This window comes from Notamacropus eugenii, chromosome 2 (genome assembly GCF_028372415.1).
Source record: "Notamacropus eugenii isolate mMacEug1 chromosome 2, mMacEug1.pri_v2, whole genome shotgun sequence".
Classification (NCBI taxonomy): domain Eukaryota; kingdom Metazoa; phylum Chordata; class Mammalia; order Diprotodontia; family Macropodidae; genus Notamacropus; species Notamacropus eugenii.
This window is the reverse complement of record NC_092873.1, coordinates 316,550,297-316,572,064: the sequence shown is the minus strand read 5'-3', so window position 1 is coordinate 316,572,064 and position 21,768 is coordinate 316,550,297. Positions and strand designations below refer to the sequence as shown.

At 37.8% G+C, this 21,768-nt stretch overlaps 1 protein-coding gene across 1 annotated transcript in view; it reads right to left on the bottom strand.

Moving 5' to 3' along the window:
* Positions 1-3,502: 3,502 nt before the first annotated feature.
* Positions 3,503-21,768, bottom strand: part of LOC140527847 (myosin-4) — a 32,576-nt gene continuing 14,310 nt past the window's right edge. The window contains exons 16-40 of the mRNA XM_072645083.1: positions 20,432-20,741; positions 20,277-20,347; positions 19,162-19,249; positions 18,957-19,074; positions 18,093-18,216; positions 17,862-17,998; positions 17,397-17,652; positions 15,236-15,478; positions 14,954-15,130; positions 14,503-14,648; positions 14,163-14,253; positions 13,682-14,071; positions 12,359-12,485; positions 10,832-10,950; positions 10,510-10,706; positions 9,538-9,721; positions 8,681-8,846; positions 8,459-8,583; positions 7,971-8,279; positions 7,684-7,887; positions 6,245-6,370; positions 5,986-6,156; positions 5,729-5,833; positions 5,513-5,608; positions 3,503-3,761 (exon numbers count right to left, since the gene is read on the bottom strand). Of these exons, the coding sequence (XP_072501184.1) occupies positions 3,609-3,761; positions 5,513-5,608; positions 5,729-5,833; positions 5,986-6,156; positions 6,245-6,370; positions 7,684-7,887; positions 7,971-8,279; positions 8,459-8,583; positions 8,681-8,846; positions 9,538-9,721; positions 10,510-10,706; positions 10,832-10,950; positions 12,359-12,485; positions 13,682-14,071; positions 14,163-14,253; positions 14,503-14,648; positions 14,954-15,130; positions 15,236-15,478; positions 17,397-17,652; positions 17,862-17,998; positions 18,093-18,216; positions 18,957-19,074; positions 19,162-19,249; positions 20,277-20,347; positions 20,432-20,741 (4,233 nt within the window). The 3' untranslated portion in view covers positions 3,503-3,608. The remainder of the gene's footprint in view (positions 3,762-5,512; positions 5,609-5,728; positions 5,834-5,985; positions 6,157-6,244; positions 6,371-7,683; positions 7,888-7,970; positions 8,280-8,458; positions 8,584-8,680; positions 8,847-9,537; positions 9,722-10,509; positions 10,707-10,831; positions 10,951-12,358; positions 12,486-13,681; positions 14,072-14,162; positions 14,254-14,502; positions 14,649-14,953; positions 15,131-15,235; positions 15,479-17,396; positions 17,653-17,861; positions 17,999-18,092; positions 18,217-18,956; positions 19,075-19,161; positions 19,250-20,276; positions 20,348-20,431; positions 20,742-21,768) is intronic.

The window sequence follows — 21,768 nt, the reverse complement described above, 5'->3', positions numbered from 1 at the left end:
TTGCTCCATTCTAATTTTGAAAGAATTATTTCTTTCAGTGAGCTTTTGGACTCCTTTTTGGCCACTTCTACTTTTTAAGGCATTCTTCTCCTCATTGGTTTTTTGGACTTCTTTTGCCATTTGAGTTAGTCTCTTTTTAAAGGTATTATTGTCTCCAGCAATTTTTTGAGGGGATTTCCTTTATAAAGCAAGGTGTTCACTCATTTTTCATGTTTTTCTTGCATTGCTCTCATTTCTCTTCCCAGTTTTTTCTCTACTTCTCTTATTTGATTTTCAAAATCCTTTTTGAGCTCTTCCATGGCCTGAGACCATTCATGGTTTTCATGGAGGCTTTGGATGTAGGAGCCTTGACTTTGCTGTCTTCCTCTAGTTGTATGCTTTGATCTTCCTCCTCATAAGAAAATACCCTTTCACCAAGAAAGTAACCTTCTATAGTCTTATTTTTTCCCCCTTTTGGTCATTTTCCCAGTCAGTTACTTGACTTTTGAGCTCTTTGTTAAGTGAAGGGTATACTGCTCCAAGTTTCAGGGGTTTTATGCAGTTGTTTTCAGATATATCTCTAGGGATCTGTCAATTCTCAGTTCTACCAAAATGGTATGATCAAAGGAGAGGTGTTTGCTCTTCTTCTGGCCTGCACTGGTTTGTGAGCAACCACAAGCACTCTTTTCTGCCCTGGAGCTATGAGTAGGATTCTCTCTCCACTGCTGCCACCAGCTCTTCCGTGGCAGTGCTTTGCCTTGCCGCAGGACCACCACCCAGGACTGCCACCCAGATCAGCGACTTGATTCCTGCACTGTCTGTAGGCTGAGAGCTTCAGAAGCAGCTGGGGCTGGACCACATTTCTCTCTCACCCAGACAAGAAAACTTTCCCACTGACCTTTGAAGCTGTCATTGGTGTTTGCAGATTGAGAAGTTTGGAAACTGCTGCAACTACTAATGATTCAGCAGCCTGAGACCTGCTCCAGTCGAGTCAGTGCAGGCAAGGCCCAAGCTGAACTGCACTCTGCTCCAAGCTTGGTGCAACAGACCCTTACTGTCAGTCTTCCAGATTGTGTTGGACTGGAAATCTGTTTCACTCTGTCATTCTTTGGCTGCTGCTACTCTAGAATTTGTTTAGAGTCATTTTTTACATGTACTTTGAGGGGTTGGGGGGAGAGTTCAGGCAGATCCCTCCTTCTACTCCACCACATTTGGTACATCTCTTTCAGTGGAAATCAGATTCCATGAGAATGCAGTGTCACATACATTACTTGTGGTTTTGGGGAAGAATTTGTACTTTAAATCTTATAAATTAAGTTTTACTGGCAAATGGCTTTTATTTTGAATATATGGTTTTCGAAAGTTAACTGATTTTTATTTAATCTTGGGGACAAAGATTTTCTTGTAGGAAAAATAAGTCAATAGGAAAATATAATTCTTTGACCAGAAATTAATTTTGTGACCAACTTTTCTATGTCTTATAAAGTTAGGTAAACTCAAGGCCACTATCCTTTCCATGTCTACAGACTCTCCTTCACGAATTTGTTATAATCTGCTCTTCTGGAGAGAGTAGGAAGAACCACGCTTAATAACTTGAGACCATCACAAGGTGAAGGAGATCAGAGCGTATCCATCAGGATTTCACCAGACTCTCTCATTCACTGTTGTGTCTCCTAAATATCCCTGGGTCTAGTATCTGGACTGAAACTGAACTTTCTTTTCCAATTAGAATGAATTTTTTGAGAACAGGGACAAGTGCACCTTTCTGTTTGTATCTCAGGGCTTAGCATAATGTTTGGTACATAGTAAGCACCTAAAAATGCTTTTTTTGCCCATTCTAATTACTATTCTACATGTTAGGTCTTATGTGTACACAGAAAAGATAGTCAACTTTGAGATATTTGAAGGAATACTTTCTGTAACATTGCTCTGATAAAAAGTTTCTTATATCAGAAATAAATTTATTTTGGTAATTAAGCTATATGATAAAATTACAAATACCCTCAGAAAGTTTATGATAAGTCATTAACCCTCCAGTACAAATTGATATTACCAAGTACTTTTCTCTTGACTTGTTAGTTAAGATTAAAGTATAGAGGGAATGGGAGTTTGAGAAGGTTGTATTCACATCACCTAAAATGGAGGCACTCAGATTGGAGATAACCAGGAACTGGTTCTGGGAGAAGATATTCTGTGTTCACATGGGTGGGAGCAACCTTTTTCCAGGGTTTTTATTTTAATTTTAATTTTAATTTAATTTTAATTTAATTTAACAAACATTTACTATGTTCAAGACAGTCACTGTTCAAGGCACTGGAGATACAAACAAAAAGTAAACATTGGCCTATTGGCCTATGACTAGGTTATCATCCATAGTTTTCCTCAAATGGAAAATTTTTATTTGGATTTCCTAAAACTATGCATAAGGTATAATCAGAAGAGACTACATCTTTTCAACCACTAGATTCAGACAGGCTCTCTTTTTCTGACTCTGTCCAAAGGGTGAACACAGCATGGGCACTGTGAACTGAGCTGAGTGAAGAAAAGGACTGCCATCTGTCTTCTTATTTAGACCCTGTGTTTTTAAGAATCAGGCTTGGGGTTTTGGTTTAGTTTACTCCCTTTGTCCTCTTCCCTTCTAAGCATAAACAGTGGAGTCCCCAGATGTCTCAAGCCATAGTGACCTTATTTGCAAGATTTCAATCTAGATTTGCAACCGTTTAGCAGGGAAGCCCTTAGAAGTCAAAATAACCAGGACTTAAGCCAAGGGTGGTTTTAGATTTAGAAGTTGTTGGGACTAGGCTTTATAGGAACTGAATTAAAACATGAATCCTCCTCCCTCCTCCTTCAGAGACTGAGGTGGTGTTTGTATGTACATGGGGGTGGAGGAACAGGAGGATTAAGAACTCACATGGTGAATAGCTGGGAACATTTATATTTTTCTTCTTAGCTATATTTTTGAAGCAAATATTCTTTTATAAAGCCTAATCTGACTTTTAATGGTTAAATGGAACTAGAGTACAAGACCTCCCCCTTAAAATTGGGAGTATACAATTTGCAGTAGCTAGAGATAAGAGACATCTCTAAGCCTTTTAAGAATACTGAAGAACCGTGGGAGACGGGTGAAATGTTAAACACTAGTCTTCTAGGCAGTGGGGGCCAAGGTGGGCATCGTTATATACGGAAAGGAAGATAATTTAGAATTGTGGAAGACTGTCATGGAGGCTGTGTTGCAGGTTCTGGGCAACCTATACATATGGACACTGAGGTACATAAGAAACATGGGACAGAGGGAGATAGAAAACACAAATGTGCTAGAAAAGCAAACCACCCTCCAGTTCCCTCTCCACCACCCCAGCACCTATACTTATACCCTCTGCAGATTATATCTAGGAGTCCATTGATTCCTGAGTGACTAAGGCCATAAATATTGTGAATTTTGCATAAGATATCCCTAATCTTTTCTCAAAGCACATAATAACTGATGAATAGGTATGGCAAAAGAAAAAGACAGACAAGAGAATTCTTCGCAGTTTCGCTAATTTTTATCTTCTAGAATATTAAGTATAAAACAGAGTGACAAAGACTTTCACATTTTGTGTTTCTTCAGTCACCCAGAAGTATCAGGATTATTCCTCACTTATAATCTTTGTATGGACCTCCCTACTCTTCACCCGGAGCTTGTTGACCTGGGACTCAGCAATATCAGCCCGTTCCTCAGCTTCCTCCAGTTCATGCTGGATCTTGCGGAATTTGGAAAGGTTGACATTAGACTGTTCCTCCTGAGAATAGAAAAGAATTTGTGAGAGAATGAAAGACTGATCTGGAACCTGAGGATGTGGATTCAAATGTAGCTCTGTGACATAACACACATGACCATGAGGAAATCATTGAACCCCTCTGTAAAATGAGAGGCCTGAATTAGATACTAAGGCAAGGGCAGGGAACCTGATCTAAGGTAACTTTTGGCTCTAGAACTTTTGATTCATTGACTCTTCTTGAATCCAAAATCAGATAGGGCTTGAACCACTCAGTTTATTTTGGTTTTATGTTTTACATTTTAGAAGAACCATTAAGACTCCTGTAGAACTCATCTTTAAAATGTTAGAATTAATTTCCTTGATTTTTAACATTTAATGATTGGCACAATGGAAAGAATACTGGTTCTGGAGTCAAAACCCACCTTGGACACTAATTCTTGTGTCCTTAAAAGTCATCTAAAATGATAAGAGCATTTATGCAGAACTTTAAGGTTTACAAGCTGCTTCATACATTTTTCATGTTATCCTCACAGCTCTAAGAGATAGGTGCTATTACTACCTTCAATTTATAGATTAAAAAATTGAGGCAGATAGAGGTTAAATAACTTGTTCAGGGTCACAGAACTCAGGCTTATCCTAACTCTAGATCCAGCACTCTAACCACTGTGTCACCTTGTTGCCTGTTGGGACCTCATTTATAAAATGGTAAGGTAACTTCAGTCCTCCATCTATGATCTTATTTGATTTTTAAGCTCTTAATTGGCAATCTTCATTAAAGGAAAAATTGAACAGGGTATAAATTTGACATCCAAATAAATAATTGAAAGTCCCTAAGCTTATTTTTCTGTGACGCCAAGTAGGAATCAGCCACAGAAAACAAAATAAAAATGCTTACCACCTATGTGATCTGATCTTTGCTATCTTATTTGAGTTTTGATTGTACATTACTGCCACCTTACACTATCTATATTTGTGAATTCAACAGTTTAATTTAATTTAATTTAACAAATATTTACTATGTTCAAGACAGTCACTGTTCAAGGCACTGGAGATACAAACAAAAAATAAACATTGGCCTATTGGCCTATGACTAGGTTATCATCCATAGTTATCCTCAAATGGAAAATTTTTATATGGATTTCCTAAAACTATGCATAAGGTAATATGAGTTCAGAAAACAAAATAAGATAAGTAGAGAATTTCATTTGTGACATCTATCAAAAGGATAAATCTATTTTACTTCCAAATGGAAACTTTGAGTATAGCCAGGGGTCAAATCACTCAACTTGGTTTTGTTATCACTGAAAATGGCTTTTAGATGTTACTGCTCTGCTGGTAATAGTCTCCCCTCCTCCCTTTTCTATCTCTTTCCCCTTCTTCCTTGGTCCACTTTGTTTATTTCTCCTTTCCTCCTAGTTAGCTCTGGAACTGAACTGAGCCTAGAAACCCAGGTGAACAGCGAGCTTTGAAAACATCCTCAATCTGAAAAGCACTGGGATATCATCGAATCAGTACTGATCATTGAATCAGTATCGAACTTGATGTTAGAAAACCAAGTTTTGAGTCCTGGCCCTTTGCCCTGGTAGATGGGTGATTTTGGGCAAGTCACTGATACTCTTTATGCTCCAGTGTTCTCATCCATAAAATGGGAGTAATAATAACTGTACTTCCTTCACACGGTTATAGCAAGGAAATAAGATGCCTCACATAAAATCCTTAAAACTTAGAGCTGTACAAATAAAAGACATTATTATGAACAAATCTATACTCACAGCTTCCTCGGCTTGTCTCTTATATGCTTTCACTTTAGCTTGCAGTTTGTCCACCAGGTCCTGAAGCCTGAGAACGTTCTTACGGTCTTCTTCAGTCTGAAAGATTTTGTAAATCAGTGGTTTATTTGAGAATCAAATATTCATTAGCCTTACAAGAGAAATATTTGTAATTCTACTGTAGACTGTGCCAGAGTCCAGAAAGTCTCTTCCTCTTACTTGGTAAGTGAGCTCCTTCACTCTCCTCTCATGTTTGCGAAGACTCTTCACAGTTTCAACATTGCGTTTCTGTTCACTCTCAACCTCTCCTTCAAGCTCACGCACCTGAGAAAGGAGAGAAGATCTTGACTCAGCGTACCACCACTGCTGGCTGCTTTATGTTTCATTTTGTTTTGTTTTGGGGATTTATTGAAAAAAAACTTTTATTGTGTTTGAAATAGTGCAAAAAAAAATTTACAGACATCAGGAATACATACTCTGGCCTCCAGTTTCTGGATCTGCTTCTTCCCTCCTTTCAGGGCCAGCTGCTCAGCCTCATCCAGGCGAAGTTGCAAGTCCTTCACTGTTTGGTCCAGGTTCTTCTTCATCCTCTCCAGGTGGGCACTGGTGTCCTGCTCCTTCTTCAGCTCTTCAGCCATCATGGCTGCCTGGTTAGCAAGAAAACCAAGACAACTATAAATATCATGTAATCATATAAATAGATCAAGGAGGGAAATCAATGTGTTTTCTGCTCACATCAGTGATAGCCTTCTTGGCCTTCTCCTCTGCATTCCGGGCTTCCTGAATTATGTCTTCCATCTCACCCTGGATCTGAGTAATGTCTGTTTCCAACTTCTTCTTGGTGTTGATCAAGCTGGTGTTCTGGGTAAAAAAATAAAAACAAATTGCCCTTTTTCTTCTTTCCCAAAAACTACTGGAGATCATAATCTTTGGGAAGAGGGGAGGGAGGAGATGGAGACTTGTGATTTCATTAGTGGGAAGAACTTCAAGAGGAAACTCCCTATATCCATACATGTTAGAAAATCAGCTGTAGTATACGGTGTTGGTGGGTTGCCTGGGGTTGCTGAGAAGGTTAAATGCCTTGCCCAGAGTCACACAGCCAAAAGTAAGGTCTTCCTCACTCCAAGAGTGGTCATTTATCACCATGCTATGCTGTCTTTCAGAAACTATAATTACAATGCTTAAAATGCTTTATACAGTCAGTTATTGATCATTAAAGTTAGATACAGAGAAGCACTCCTAGTAGGGATTCAATGCAAGTCAATAAGTATTTTTGGAATAGTTGCTTTATGTAAGGCACAACTATAGACCACCAATAAGTTGCAATGATGAATAAAACATAGGTCCCTCACCATGGAATTTATATTTCAGTAGAGTATGATAATATAAAGCTAAATAAGTATAAGTGTAATAAAGGATGTACAAAGTACTACATGGGTAGAAAGGAAGAAGGGATCATCTTCTGTTAAAGGAAGCAAAAAAGAGTAGGCCTTGAAAGATGAGTAAGATTTTGAAAGTATAAAGCAGAGGAAAGAGTAAAAAAAGACATAAGATTTTGAGCCAAGGTTACTGGAAAGATGTTAGAGATATTAATAAAAATGGGAAAATCACAATAAATAGATGTAGGTGACAAGAATGAATTTAATTTTGAGCCTGTTGAGTTTTAGGCATTTGAAGGAAACATGGGTGGAGAAGCCCATTGAATATTTGGGGACTGAATACTGGTAATCTAAAAAGCTAAAAAAAATAGTAAACTTTTTTTTTCTCACAGAACTTCCTTAAAAGAGTTCTGACAAGTATCTAGATATATTTAAGCAGGATCTAATTTGAATTTTTCCTTTTTTTCTATTCTTCCAATAGATGGTTGTTATTCTGTTGTCCAGACATGTCTGCCTCACTGTGACCTTATGGAACATAGCATGCCAGGCCCTTCTATCCTTCACTGTCCACTGAAGTCTATCCAAGCTCATATTCTTTGCTGCCATGACCACTATCTATCCATCTCATCCTCTGCCATTCCCTTTTCCTTTTGTCTTCAATCTTTTCCAACATCAAGGTCTTTTTCCAATGAGTCTTATCTTCTCGTTAGGTGGCCAAAGTATTTAAACTTCAACTTAGTATTTAACCTTCCAGTGGATAGATCTCAATACAGACATTGTTGTAATTGTGCTCACCTGAGTGTGTAGGAGTTGCACACGCTCACTGGCATCCAGAAGCTCTTGTTCTGCCATCTTCCTGCTCCTCTCAGTCTGTTCCAGAGTTGCCCGCAGCTCCTCAATCTCAGCCTGCAATAGGTTGGCTCTGCGCTCCACCATGGCCAGCTGCTCTTTCAGGTCCTCTTGGCCTCGGAGAGCATCATCCAGGTGGAGCTGGGTATCCTGGGTACAGCAAACAAAGACCATTATACATCATGCTCTCAGGGTTCAGCTAAAAGCAGCCATTTAGGGATAGCTCCACTTGCCTTAAGTATTCCTTGGGTATTTCTGTAGTTCCTTAGGGCCTCTGCAGCCATTCTGTTGGCATGATTCAGCTGGATTTCCATTTCATTCAGATCTCCCTCCATCTTCTTCTTTAACCTTATAGCATCATTCCTGCTTCTGATCTCAGCATCCAGTGTGCTCTGCATTGACTCCACAATACGGATGTGGTTTCGTTTCAGCTGATCAATTTCTTCATCTTTTTCAGCAATTTTCCTGTCAATTTCAGACTTAACTTGATTCAACTCAAGTTGGATACGCAGGATTTTGCCCTCTTCATGTTCAAGAGATGCCTTAATGAAAGCCAACAATCAAGTGAGTAAAAGAATGAAAGAACTCTCTGTTCTAATAAACTGAACCCCCAAGGAACCATTATTCTGTTTATTCTGTATCTTTCTTTAGGTCCCTCCCTAAATACCCAGAGTCAAGCCCAACTCCTTTCTGAATGTATTGGTCTACAATCTGTGTGTACCTCAGCTTCTTCCAAAGCAGCCTGAAGTTCACTCTTTTCTTGCTCAATTTGTTTCTTTATTTTCTCCAGTTCATGGATACGTTTGCCTCCCTCAGCAATCTGCTCTGTCAGGTCAGAAATCTCCTCTGTGGGTAGATAGGTAGGTAGAGATTGAGTGAGATAGGTGGAAAAATGGAAGAGTCTTCCAAGTTAGTGTTAATCAAGCAAGTGAAAGGGACTCACGTTGCAAGTTCTTGTTTTCTCGCTTCAGGGTTTCCAGGTTGTCCAAGGATTCTTCATAAGCATTCTTAATCTTGAATAGTTCCGTGCTAAGGGAACGAGACTCCTTCTGGGAAGCTTCTAACTCAGCATGAGTTTCCTCGTATTTCTGTTTCCATTCTGCCAAGATCTGAAGAAGGATATAGATTTATCACCCTATGCAATGGAAGAAGTCAGAAGGGCTGAATTCATGTATTTTGTCAACTCCCATTCACTTGGAAGGATATGTATAGTAAACAACATTAGATAATAAAAACCCACAGATATGCCCTTTAGGTTATTTGGATTTTAGCATTTCTTACAGCTGTTTCATCTGGTGTTGTCAATTTCATCTTTCCCTCACATGTCTCTTATATCATATAATATGAATACAGGGAGAGCAGCATGACCTACCATCTAGGTATTTTGTACTTATGGTAGCATATGGCCCAAATTCATATAGCTCTGTAGATATGAACCACCTCAATCAGGTATAACTAGGTATAGTGCATACATATATACACAGGTGTGTAATGGTAAGTGCTTAAGAACTAGTGCTTGGGAGGGTGGAGAGAAAGAGGGATCAGGAATACATACAACATACTTTAAAATTTAACCTGAATTATTAGCATTTTCTCCATCACTTTCACTTGACCATAAAAAAGCCCTGATTTATAGATTTGCAGATTCCAAGGTATAAATGCTCCCACTGAAAATTTAACAATAATTGCTCAAGAGTGCATAGGAGTTAATTCCAGCACACCGCTGGAACCCAAACAAATAATCTTGATGCTAATAATAGGGAACTGACTATATGAGAAACAAAACTTAGGATAAAATACCTTATCAAAATTCCTTTGCTTTTTATCTAGGGCTGCACAGGCTGCATTTGTCCTCTCCACATCGATCATGAGGTCTTCCACTTCATTCTGCAGCCGTTGCTTGGTCTTTTCAAGGGAAGCACATTTGGCATTCACAGCTTCTACATGTTCCTCAGCATCCTGTAGACGCTGGGCCAGCTTCTTCCTGGAAAGAGAAGTTTTCAATTCAGATTAGTGATCATAAGGAGCTCTGTGTTTTGGAGTATTGTGGAATTATATGAAGTCTCTCTCTCTCTCTCTCTCTCTCTCTCTTTCTCTCGCTCTCTCTCGCTCTCTCGCTCTCTCGCTCTCTCTCCTCTCCCTTCCTCTTTCTCTTCCTTTCCCTCTCTCATCAGTCTCACAATAACTATATTTGACTATCTAACTTGGAGTTGGTAGGAGTGGTCACACATTTAGTAGCAAGAATAGTTTTTAGAAATTAGATTTGTGAAAATAATTTGAAGAAATAGAAGAAATGAAGAAAAATAAAAGAATAGTTATTTTTCAGTTCATTAAGCACTTTTATGTGTTGACAGCTCACTTATTTAGTAAAGCAGAAACACTTAGTTAGAATAGTTAAACTAGGAAGTCATCAGATGGGACTAATTAATAATATCCATCTAAGAGGTTATATTAATTCTCCTTCCAGTATTCTAATACTCATAATCCCAACTCCAGATAAACTAAAGTTTTGCTATTTATTACTTGTATTGTCTTCATATAATGAATTACAAAGTTGACTTGGGAAAGTGTTCCATGTGGCTTGTCCTAAATGTCAAAATTGCTAGTTATAGCTCTGTGCAAGTGTAAAATGTCCACTCTGTTCTGTCCAGTGTAAGCCAGGCAATCTGTGGAAGGCTACTCTCCTGATCCGCATGCTGGATTAGGTTATTTAGATAATTATCTTCATTAGTTATGAACATAACTCCTTCCCATCAATTCTAGCAAGCATACTTGGCCTCCTCCAGTTCCTCTGTGCGCTGAATGGCATCTGTCTCGTATTTGGTCCTCCACTGGGCCACCTCACTGTTGGCCTTGGACATTGCCCTTTGTAGCTCAGCCTTGGCTTCCTGCTCCTCCTCATATTGTTCCCGTAACAAGTCGCAATCATGGCGGGATGACTGCAGGGCATGGGCCAGAGCATTCTTGGCCTATGGGAACAGAAAATTTAATGTCATTATTGCATTTACTTTTTGGATATTTGAACCAAGATTACTGATTCCTCATCAATAAAGAAAATCTCTAAATTTAGGCTAAGGGAATCACTGAAGATTACCTTTATCTCTTCTTCAAGCTGCCTCTTCAGTTCCTCAATTTGTTGAGTAAATGCTTGTTTGCCTCTGGTCAGCTGAGAAACTAAAGATTCTTTTTCATCTAGCTGACGTGAAAATTCACCTGTGGTGGAGGGGAGAAGGAAGGGGAACAACTTAAACAGCCTGGAATTTTAAATTAAAAGTTTAAATTAAATTTTAAATTAAAAATCAGATAACAGAATAAAAAGTCTTTTAACACTTGTTTTTTGAATGAGGTAAATGGTCTATAAGAATTTATGAGTCGTAAATCTCATTCTTCCTTCCTGGATATATCAAATTAATGGAGGTAGATGTGGCTTTAGGAGTAAAAACCTTATCAAGTCTCTACTATGTTCAAACCACTGTGCTAGTGTCATTCACAATTTTAGGGCTCAAACTCTGACCTATGGACCACTACTGTGTTTCAAGACTTTTTAGTCCACATGCCACCAATATCATCTGGTTTTTGATAGGAGGTTATATGAATAACTGAAAGAGAAAGAATGAGACCAAAATCTGCTTAGCTTGGATTTGCCAGTCAAATAAAGTCAAATAAATATTCAAATGAATATTTAAGACCATAAGCTTTCTGAGATTAGGGATTGCTTAAGTTTTGGTATTTATATCACCATCACCTATCTCAAGGGTTACTGGACTGGATCAACTGTTGTCCTAATTTTCCAAAAGTAGGAAAATAATGGATATTAGGATAGAATATCTAGGATATTGAACTTGACTCTGGTTTCTACCAAAATTCTAATCAGTGAGAAAAGGAAATAGAAATCATAAATCATCCAGAACATAGGTCATATAAGACTAATCCTACTTGCTTTTTGACAGAACCTTTGATGCTCTGCTTATGATGTGGGCAAGATGATAGTGTAAGTATACGGATAGAAATCTGAATGACCAAACAAAGAAGTGTCATTTGTTTAAAGATATCTTAGAGAGAAGTTTCTAGTGCAGTCACAGGACTCTGTGCTTGGCCTTGTGTTGTTATTTTTTCCATTTTTAATTTATGACTTTGTGGCTTGGATAAAGATATGAATGCTTATCAAATGTGTAGATAACAGAGATGGAAAGATACCCAAATATCACCCACAGAGTCAGAATCTCAAAAGATCTCAATCAGTTAGAATGGTTGGCTATCTAAAAGATGAAATTGCATAGGAAAAAAGTAAAGTCCTGTACTTGGGTTCAAAAAATCAGCTACCCAAGTAAAGGATGGTGAAGGCATGGATAGAAGACAGTTCTAGTGAAAAAATATGTAAGGGTTTTTATTAATAGAGTTTGATCCTTTTAAGTTATATCATATATAACATTTCTTTTTCATACCACTTAGCTCAGAGCTCTCATACACTTACCACAGACTTGTTTCCCTTGCAGTTCCTAGTACAATGTGAATTGTACATAGTAGCTCCTAATGAATACTTATTCAATTGATTTAATACACCAGACTTTAAAACAGTTTGGAACAAATGGTCCAAGGTGGGCAGCAGTCAGTTACTTACCAGATTCAGTCTGCAAGCGCCCTCTCTGCGCAGTCAGGTCATTGATCAGGCGCTGCTGTTCCTCTTCCTTTGATTTAAGTTCACTAACTTGATCTTCTAGAGTGCGGCACATTTTTTCAAGGTTGCCCTGATTACAAAATTATAAAAGGAACTGTGATGTTGAATCAGAGGACCTGTGTTTGATGACCAGCTCTACCACTCACTACCTTGGAAAAGTAATTTTACTTCTGAGCCTTGGTTTCCTCATCTATAAAAATAAGGGGATTGGGCTACACGATCTCAAACATTTAAATAAAAGTGTGTGCTTATCTAAAGTTTTTAGATACAGCAAGTTTTTAGGCACAGCACTTATTTATTAGAAGAATAAAGTAACTTATAAATAGATAGCATACCTTGAAGTAAGGAAAAATAAAAAAAACCTAGGGTCAAGTCCTGTCTCAGATATGGGGCAAGTCACTTAAATTCTCAGAGTTCTATGCAACTCTTTAAATTGAAGGAAATATGCCAAACTGCTACAGAGATTCCTCACCACAAAGAAAAGTTGTTGTAGAAGTTCCCTAAAGACCAAAATTGCAGGGCCCAGCCTGGCTGTGCAGAGATAACCAGCGTAGGTGGAAAATTTTGCAACCAAGAAATAGAGGCATGGTTTCTCTCTTTTCTTTAGCAGGGTTAAGTGACTTGCTCAGGATCACACAGCTAGAAAGTGTCTGAGGCTGAATTTGAACTCAGGTCCTGACTCCAGGGCCAGTGCTCTTTCCACTGAGCCACCTAGCTTCCCCCATACTTATTCATCTCTCGTTGTCTTGGTTTTCTTATCTGAAAAAAAGTCGTTGCATCTCTAACAGTGTATTTGTGAAGATCAAAGAAATACTTGTAAAAAAAACCTTTAAAACTTTAAAATTTAATAAAATATAAGATATTATTATTATGTAAATAGAAATAATAGCTTTAAAATGAGTAGAGTTGTATTTCCGAAGTTTTGTTTCAAGGGAGATTTGAAACATGATGAATCTACTCTTCAGGAAACTGTACATTCAGAGTTGGGAGGGAACTCATTTTAGCCAAAGCCTTCATTTTACAGATGAGAAAACTGAGGCCCAAGGAGCTGACGTGACTTGCCTAGTGTCTCCTTGGCCCTCATAAATAGCTAAACTCTTCCTGTCAGGGAAAAAAAGTAACCTAATAAATTCGCTGTAAAATGTTACTTTTTCCCAGGGCTGATAGCATTCTTTATCCCCAAAGGAATGATGTTTAATTGTAGCACTTAAGGTATTATGGGACCTCATATCGCTTATTCTCATTAAAATAAATTCAGGGACCTACTTTAGCTTTGGATACAGTTTCCATATTGCTGGCAAGGTCGTCAATCTCCATCTTCATTTCACTCTTCTCCTTCTCCAGTTTCTGCTTGACCCTCTGCAGGTTGTCGATTTGCTCCCCAAGCTCAGCGACACTGTCCGCGTGCTTCTTGCGCAGAGTGGCCGCTGTGGCTTCATGCTGCAGGGTGGCCTCTTCGAGGTCCCTGCGCATCTTCTGGAATTCAGCCTCTCGCTTCTTGTTCATCTCAATCTGAGCTGAAGTCGCCCCACCAGCTTCTTCCAGGCGCTCGCTGATCTCCTCGAGTTCCCTGGAGAGATCGGATCGCTGCTTCTCAGCTTTAGCCCGAGAGGCGCGTTCTGCCTCAATTTCCTCCTCCAGTTCTTCAATGCGGGCCTGGTAATAGGGGAAAACAGATCCATCAGCCCCTTCCTGTCAGTGACTGATTCTCTGAAGGCTAGAATGCAGGGAAGTGATGATTTTTTACCTGCAACTCCTTTATTTTCTTCTGCAGCTGCATAGCCAATGCTTGTTCATCTTCAATTTTGCTTTGCAGGTTGCTCATTTCAAACTCTTTCCTTTTAGAAAATCAATACATGTTAGAAACCATAATTCCATAAATTTCCCTTTACTTTTAAAAATTAAACATTAGAATCCCTCTGTAATACAGCTTTTGGAAAACAGGGCTAAGAGACACCTACTAAGTCAATTGTGCCTTGTAAAACTTTTCCAGTGTCTATTTTAATTCTTCTTGGGACATATTTTTTTTCCACCAATGTTTTTATCTCAAACATGTGGCAATGGAATTATGCTCTACTTGTACTTACTTTTTTAACTTTTCATCAAGCTGTGCTTTGTCATTTTCGATATCCATTATGGATTCTTGGGCCAATTTTAGGTCACCTTCTAGTTTCCTCTTTGCTCTCTCTAGGTCCATACGAAGTTTCTTTTCTTGTTCCAAGGATCCTTCAAGCTGAATTTTTAAATACATTTTATTAATTTGATTTCTTAGAGTATGAATCCTTTGTCACCTATATATATGCAGTGAGATGGAAAATTTTAAGCGACACCAACTTCAAATTTTCAAATAGTAAAAATCATTAGTGGAAAATCAGTTATGTTAAAATTTTCGTGAATGCAGTACCATTATTCCTTCAATATAAAAACAGTTTATTTTATATAAAAGAAGGAAATTATATTTTTTTTATTTCCAGCTTTAAAATTCTATGAGTCAATCAGTATAAAAAAAACTCTAGGTCTATGTGTTTTTGCACTCACATCATCCACTTGTTGTTCCAATTTTGTTTTGGCTTTAGTCAGTGTATTCACTTTGTCCTCCTCTGCCTGCAGGTCATCCAGGGTCTGCTGATGGGCCTCTTGGAGGGCTTTCTTCTCTTTGGTGAGCTTAGCAATGTTTTCATCCAGCCCTGCCATCTCCTCTGTGAGGTTTTTCACCTTTATGAGGGAAAATGCTTTTCTATAATTGTGCGTTTAGTATCATACTTACATGTACCATATACACATTATAAATTATTTTGTTTACATGGGTATTATTTGTACCTTGTTCTCAGTAGCATGTTTCTCCTTTTCCACCTTGGCCAGTGTCAGCTCAAGGTCATCAATGTCTTTCTTGAGTTCTGAACATTCATCCTCCAGTTTCCTCTTTTTGGCTGTCAGTTCAGCATTAATCTCTTCCTCATCCTCAGCTCTTTCAGTGACTTCTTTGATTTTAGCCTCAAGTTGGATTTTGGTTTTGATTAGCTGGTCACATCTCTCCTCAGCATCAGCCAAACTATCTGCTTCCTGAAAAGGATATTAGACTAGTTTGGGGGGGGGGGGAGTTCTTGATGCTTAATTTTATATCAATAATATCTTTTCTATGCATTGGCTTACTTGGTTTTACCTCAGTCAACACACATGTAAATAAAAAAAAGACTACTTGTATGTCCTACTACAAGGTCAATATTTGTTTAATTGAATTAAGTCCCTACCATTTGTAAGGCATTAGGGAGTAGAGACATAGAGAAACATATAATCTCATATAATTTCCCAACACATGATCTTAGTAATTATTAAAAATTCTAGAACTTTATTTTAGTGTTCTGAAATTTAATCATTAGCAATATCTGTCCTTATTTTATATTCTTCTTCAGAAATTAAGTAACATATGGCTTTCTCTGACATAGGATTAGTGTAGATGTCTACATCTTTCCCTAGTGTAGAGTAAAGGGATAAGGAAGTATCAGACAAAGTGATTGATATAACCCAGAGACAGAGTAGATTGGTACTGGAGCATCATTTCTGGAAATGGCACACAGGTACCCAAAAGAGAAGGGTTAGAACCTGCAAGGGTCATACTTAAAATGTGTGCTGCTTAGAAAGAGAGATAAGGGTTTGAGACAAATAGCATGCATGCTATTTGGCAGGAAAAGGATGCTGAAACTAAACTAAACTAAATTAAACTGAAACTAGAACTAAATTGACGGGAATGGATAGTTGTGAAGATCAAACAGATGATGTATTCAAAGCACCTTATGAATGTCCACTTTTTAAATAATCACAATCATTATTATGAGTACAAATACCAAAGCTTCAAACAGTGATCTAGCTAGAGATTTCACTCATTATGCAGATCTTCCCCCTTCAGCACTATCAGCAATAATCTTTTGTCACATGGACTTCTCAATAGTAAATTTTTCGAGAGTACATTGCCTATCCTCTTTCTCTGAGTGAAACAAAGGTGGTAGGCTAAGCTAAAATTTGTTTAGTGTTTTATTGGTTACAGAACATTTTCCTACATATTATCTCATTTGATTCTGACAAGAACCTCTGTGAAGATAGACAATAATAATGAAAGTCAATATTTCTACATTAAAGTTCACAAATTATCTTTTTCACAATAGCCCTGTGGGCTAAAGGAGCATAAGAATTTGCTTCATGGTTTTGAAATTAGGCTGCCTGAGGATCAACTTCTGCTTCTAGAATTTACCAGCTATGTGATATTAACAAACTGCCTAATCTCTCTGAGATGATTTCCTAACCTGGGAAAAAAATGGGAATAATAATAGCATCTACCTTAAAGGGCTATTGTGAGAATGAAACGTGATAATATATGTAAAGCCCTTTGCAAAAATTAAAATCCTAGATAAATACAAGCTTTAAACCTTGCAAAGCATTTACAAATATTATTTCATTTTGTCCTCATTACAACCCTGGGAGGGAGGTAGTATTATTATCTCCATTTTCCAGGGGAAGAAATTGAGACAAACAGAAGTTAAGTGACTTGTCCAAGGTCACAAAGCCAGTAAGTGTCTGAGATTGAATTTGAACTCAGGTTTTCCTGAGTCCAGGTCCAGTACCATCTAACTGCCTCAGAACTGGAGGTTCAGAGAGACCAAAGTCAATGGGGAAGTGGCCAGTGGTAGTTAAGTGGTGAAGACAAACTCCAATACTCTTTCCAGTATATCATGTTGTTTCTGGGAATCCTAGTTAAACCAGATATTTCTGAATAAAACTACTACCCCATTTTTTTAAAGGAAAGAAATGATGTTGCATATGAGAAGAATCATTCATCTATGACTACAGGAGACTTGACAATCAAATATTTAAGAAGCAGAAATGCAGAAAGAAGCATTACATTTATTTTTTAAAGATCCTTGAGTTAAAAACCAAATCTTTCTGTTTTAGACTAGGATCCAGTAAAGTGATACACAACACTCACAGATTGAACTTGGAGCTGCAAATCATTTTTCTCTTGCATCAAAGTCACCATTTTTTCTTCCAGCTCTTTCCTTTTTGCTTCTGCCTTTGCAAGGCTTTCTTTAGTTTTCTCAAATTCTTCCTTCATGGTGGCCATCTCCTTCTCTGTCTCTGCACTTTTGAGCAGGGGCTTGATTTTGAAATACAGCTTCATCCAGGGCCAGTGTTTGACATTCATAAAAGAACGGACATTGTACTGGATGCAGAAGATAGATTCCCTGTGATAGGATGTAAATACATACGGTTTTTGTTAGCTGGAGTAGCTCTCTGAGAAGGTACAGGAAGGCAGACAGGGAAAAATTAGGTGATGCAAAAAAAATCTATAAAATTTATTGAAAAAATAAAATGTGTAATAGATCCAAGGTAAAAATAGAATGGCAGACCAATTTTAAGACTTGTGCCAATTGGGATAAATAAATAAATTTACCTTCTTTCCACCATCTTCTGGTACTCCACTCTTGCTAAGAAACCCCGACACATGGCTTGAGTTCGAGTAATAAGCTGTGCCAACTTGTCATCTCTCATCTCCTCTAGGAGACCCAGAAGACCAGCTTTGAAGAAGACCTACATGAGGGAGTCATTACAGATCATTGGTTTCATTCTACAAAAAGTAGAAGCTGACTGGATCTGGCTCAGGTAGATTTTACAGAGTTAGTACCTTGGTGTGGCCAAATTTATACTGGGTGTGGTCAATATCTATAGAGCCAAGAAGCTTCTCAGAAGCTTTCTTGCTATCAATGAATTGTCCTTCAGGAATAGCACTTGCATTTAAAACCTTGTATCTGTTGAAGTAAAAAAAAAAAATCAAGCTGGTGTCAATAGTTAATAGATATTCTCTTCCCATCCCACTGTAAATATGGGTTTTTTTTTGCAACATGATTATATAATAATTATATAATATATAATAATTATATAATAATAGTATTCTCCTACTTAGGGTTTTTGTTACATATAAAAGGTAGCTTAGGTCTCTAGATTTACTGAGTTAAAAGTTGTTGCTTATATCATATTACATTAATTTGTCTCTTTCACCATAAAATCAAAAAGCCTTGTCCTTTTTTCTATTTCTAAATTTAAACCTAGAAGGAAAAATGAAGCCCAGAGAGGAAATGACTTATCTGAAGACACAACTAGAAAGCTCAGTGGATAAGGTGCTAGGCCTGGAATCAGGAAGACTCCTCTTCCTAAATTCAAATCCAGCCTCAGACACTTACTAGCTGTGTGGCCCTGGGCAAGTCACTCAACCCTGTTTGCCTCAGTTCCCTCATCTATAAAGTGAACTAGAGAAGGAAATGGCAATATGCCAATAAAACCTCAAAGGGGGTCATGGAGAGTCAGACACAACTGAAAAATGATATAACAAAAGGTCACAAAAGTAGTCAAGACTCAAATCTAGCTCTCCTGAAGCCAAATCAGCTGTTTTCACTGTCCATTTTAAAAGATTTTTCTTTAAATGGTAAAATTTATGCTGCTAAGTACCAAATATTCAGAATGGAATAATTCAGAATGGAAAGAGGCTGACCTCTGTTTGAAGTCAGCATACAGGATTCGACTTGGGAATCCTTTCCTGCAGATTCTGATGCCTTCTAACACACCGTTACACCTCAGCTGGTGCAGGACAAGTTCATGTTCCATGGCACCTGAAACAACCCAAATGTATGTGGCTACCATACCACAAAATAAAAAGAAAAAGTCAAGCTGTAAATTTGAGTTCTAGAAGTCCTTACCAGGAGTTTTGGTTTCATTGGGAATGATACACCGTACAAAATGAGGGTGAGTGCTCCTCAGATTGGTCATCAGCTTGTTTAAATTCTCCTAGGAGACCACATGAGAAGGATAATTGAATTAATATATAATTTTATTCATATGCAATTATCACTGGTAAGTATCGTGGTCTTTGATATAGATTAATATGAAGAAAAATGTCCAAAAGTTGTATCCAAAGTGACTCAGTTCAATACTGGTTCTATCAATTACTACCTGTATAATACATCCAGCAAGTCACTTCGTATCTCTGGGCCTAAGTTTCCTCGTCTACAAATGGAGGAGTTGGACTAGTGGCCTCTAAGATGACTTCCATCTCTCAATCCTGTATTCTCTATATTGCTTCTCTCTCCTCATATTTGCTAAGAATTACACAACCCTATTTTTTCTAATTTTTTCTAAGCATCTTTCTGGGACTCAGTTCTTTTATTTGAAAAATGAGGGGATGTGATATTTAAGTCCCATTTCTGCTCTCAAGGTAAGATATTAATATACCACTGAACATTTCTGCAACCACCTAATTTCAGCACTACGTCAATTTTATAATGTAAATTTAAACCCCTTGTGAGTATGGACTATGCCATTTAAAAAAGCTTTGTGTCCCAGTGGCACGTATATATTACATGCTTAATAAATGTCTATTGAATTATAAAGAATATAATCCCCTTTGTTTGTTTACTGATTCCTAGTTTTTCAAGTATCTCCCATCTTTTAATTCTCCCTGCTGAAAAATTCTCTCTCTCCATTTTATTGTGACTTTCTCAAACTAGTCCCTTCTCTACAGAGCCCTTCTCTCCCTACATATCCATGAAATCCTACTCTTTATTAAATATCAATACTTTATCAAGTATATAAATCCTGCTATCTTTATCTTTATCTGTTGATCTGTCTTCCCATTTTGCCACATAATCAGTAATCAATTAAAAATCATTTAGATACTTAATACCCATACCCCCACACACAGCACTATCTGTATCTACATATATATTCTAGTTCTTTCTACATATTCTAGTCCTCCACCAACTACCTGGTGATTTTAGTTTTTTGAAACATTATAGAGGACAAATGAAGATCATACCCTGAAAAGAGCTGACACAGTCTGGAAAGATGAACCCTTCTTCTTGCCACCTTTCTTTCCTCCACCACCCTCTGAGGGAAAAGAAAACACGTAATCAAAGTGTACTTCTCAAGATCATATAAGTTTAACAAAGTATTAACTACGCAGAAAAATACCTGCTTCACCAGCACCTGCCCCAGTGAAGAGCAAGGCCAGAGTTTTCATTGCAGATTTCTGGTACAGCCCAACCACGGTATCATTCAGGGGGTCCTTGTTCTTATCTAGCCAACCAGTAATGTTGTAGTCTACAGTGCCAGCGTAGTGTATCAGAGAGAAGTGGGCCTCAGTCTTCCCTTTGGCAGGCTTGGGTTTCTGGAAGTTGTTGGATTTCCCCAAATGTTGTTCATATAGTTTGTTCTTGAAAGAAGTGTCTGTTGCCTTGGGGAACATACACTCTTCTTCTAGGATGGAGAAAATGCCCATTGGCTAAAAGGAGGACGATAAAGACATGATTATAGTACATCATGGTATAGTGATGAACACTAGACTTGTATTGAGAAGATCTGGGTTCAAAGCCTACCACTGGTATTTCTATACTGTATGACCTTTGACAAATCACTCAACTTTATATACTTATATGTGTGTGTACATGCATATACATATATATGTATGTATGGGTGTATATATGTGCACATATGTGTATATATGCATGCATGTATATAAATATTATTGTAGGTTCATTGATATTAATCAAGGTATATTTCCTTAATGTGTTTTGGTGAGATTCCAAGGATCTGCTATGCTTATTAAAAACTTATTGAAAGGTCTCAGAATACAAGATCCACATGCCCCAATTTCCATTAAAATGTGACCTAGAATATAAAATAAATCTTATCCACAAAACATCAAAACATTCCATCCTGTAAAGCCTCTTTTTATCCACCCATCCATCTATCTATCCACACATACACATATATTTAAGTATTTGAAGATTACACAAACAGCCAGTAATAAATGCTAACATTTATGTAGTTCTTACTGTGTGCGGGCACTATGCTACGTACTTCACAATTATTATCTCATTTGATCCTCACAACCCTGGAAAGTAGGTATAGAGCTGAAGAAACTGAGGCAAACAGAGGTTAAGTGACTTACCCAAGTTCACACAGTTAATAAATGTTTAAGGCTGGATTTTAACTCAGATCTTCCTGATTCCAAGCCCATTTGTCTATCCACTGTGCCACCTAGCTTCCCATAGAATACTCAAGCATACAGAGGAACAACTTTCTCAAGGTCACCTAGACCAATTGGCAGATCCAGGGCTCAAATGAATGTTATATGTATAAAAACTGGAGAGCTGGCCTGAGAGTCAGAAAGACCTGATTTCAAGTCATACCTCTTACACACAACACTATGGAACCATGGACAAATCAATCAGCCACTCAGGGCTGCAGACAGCTTTTTAAAATAAAGTAGGTATAGATGGCTTTTAGTATAGCGACTTCCCTCACTG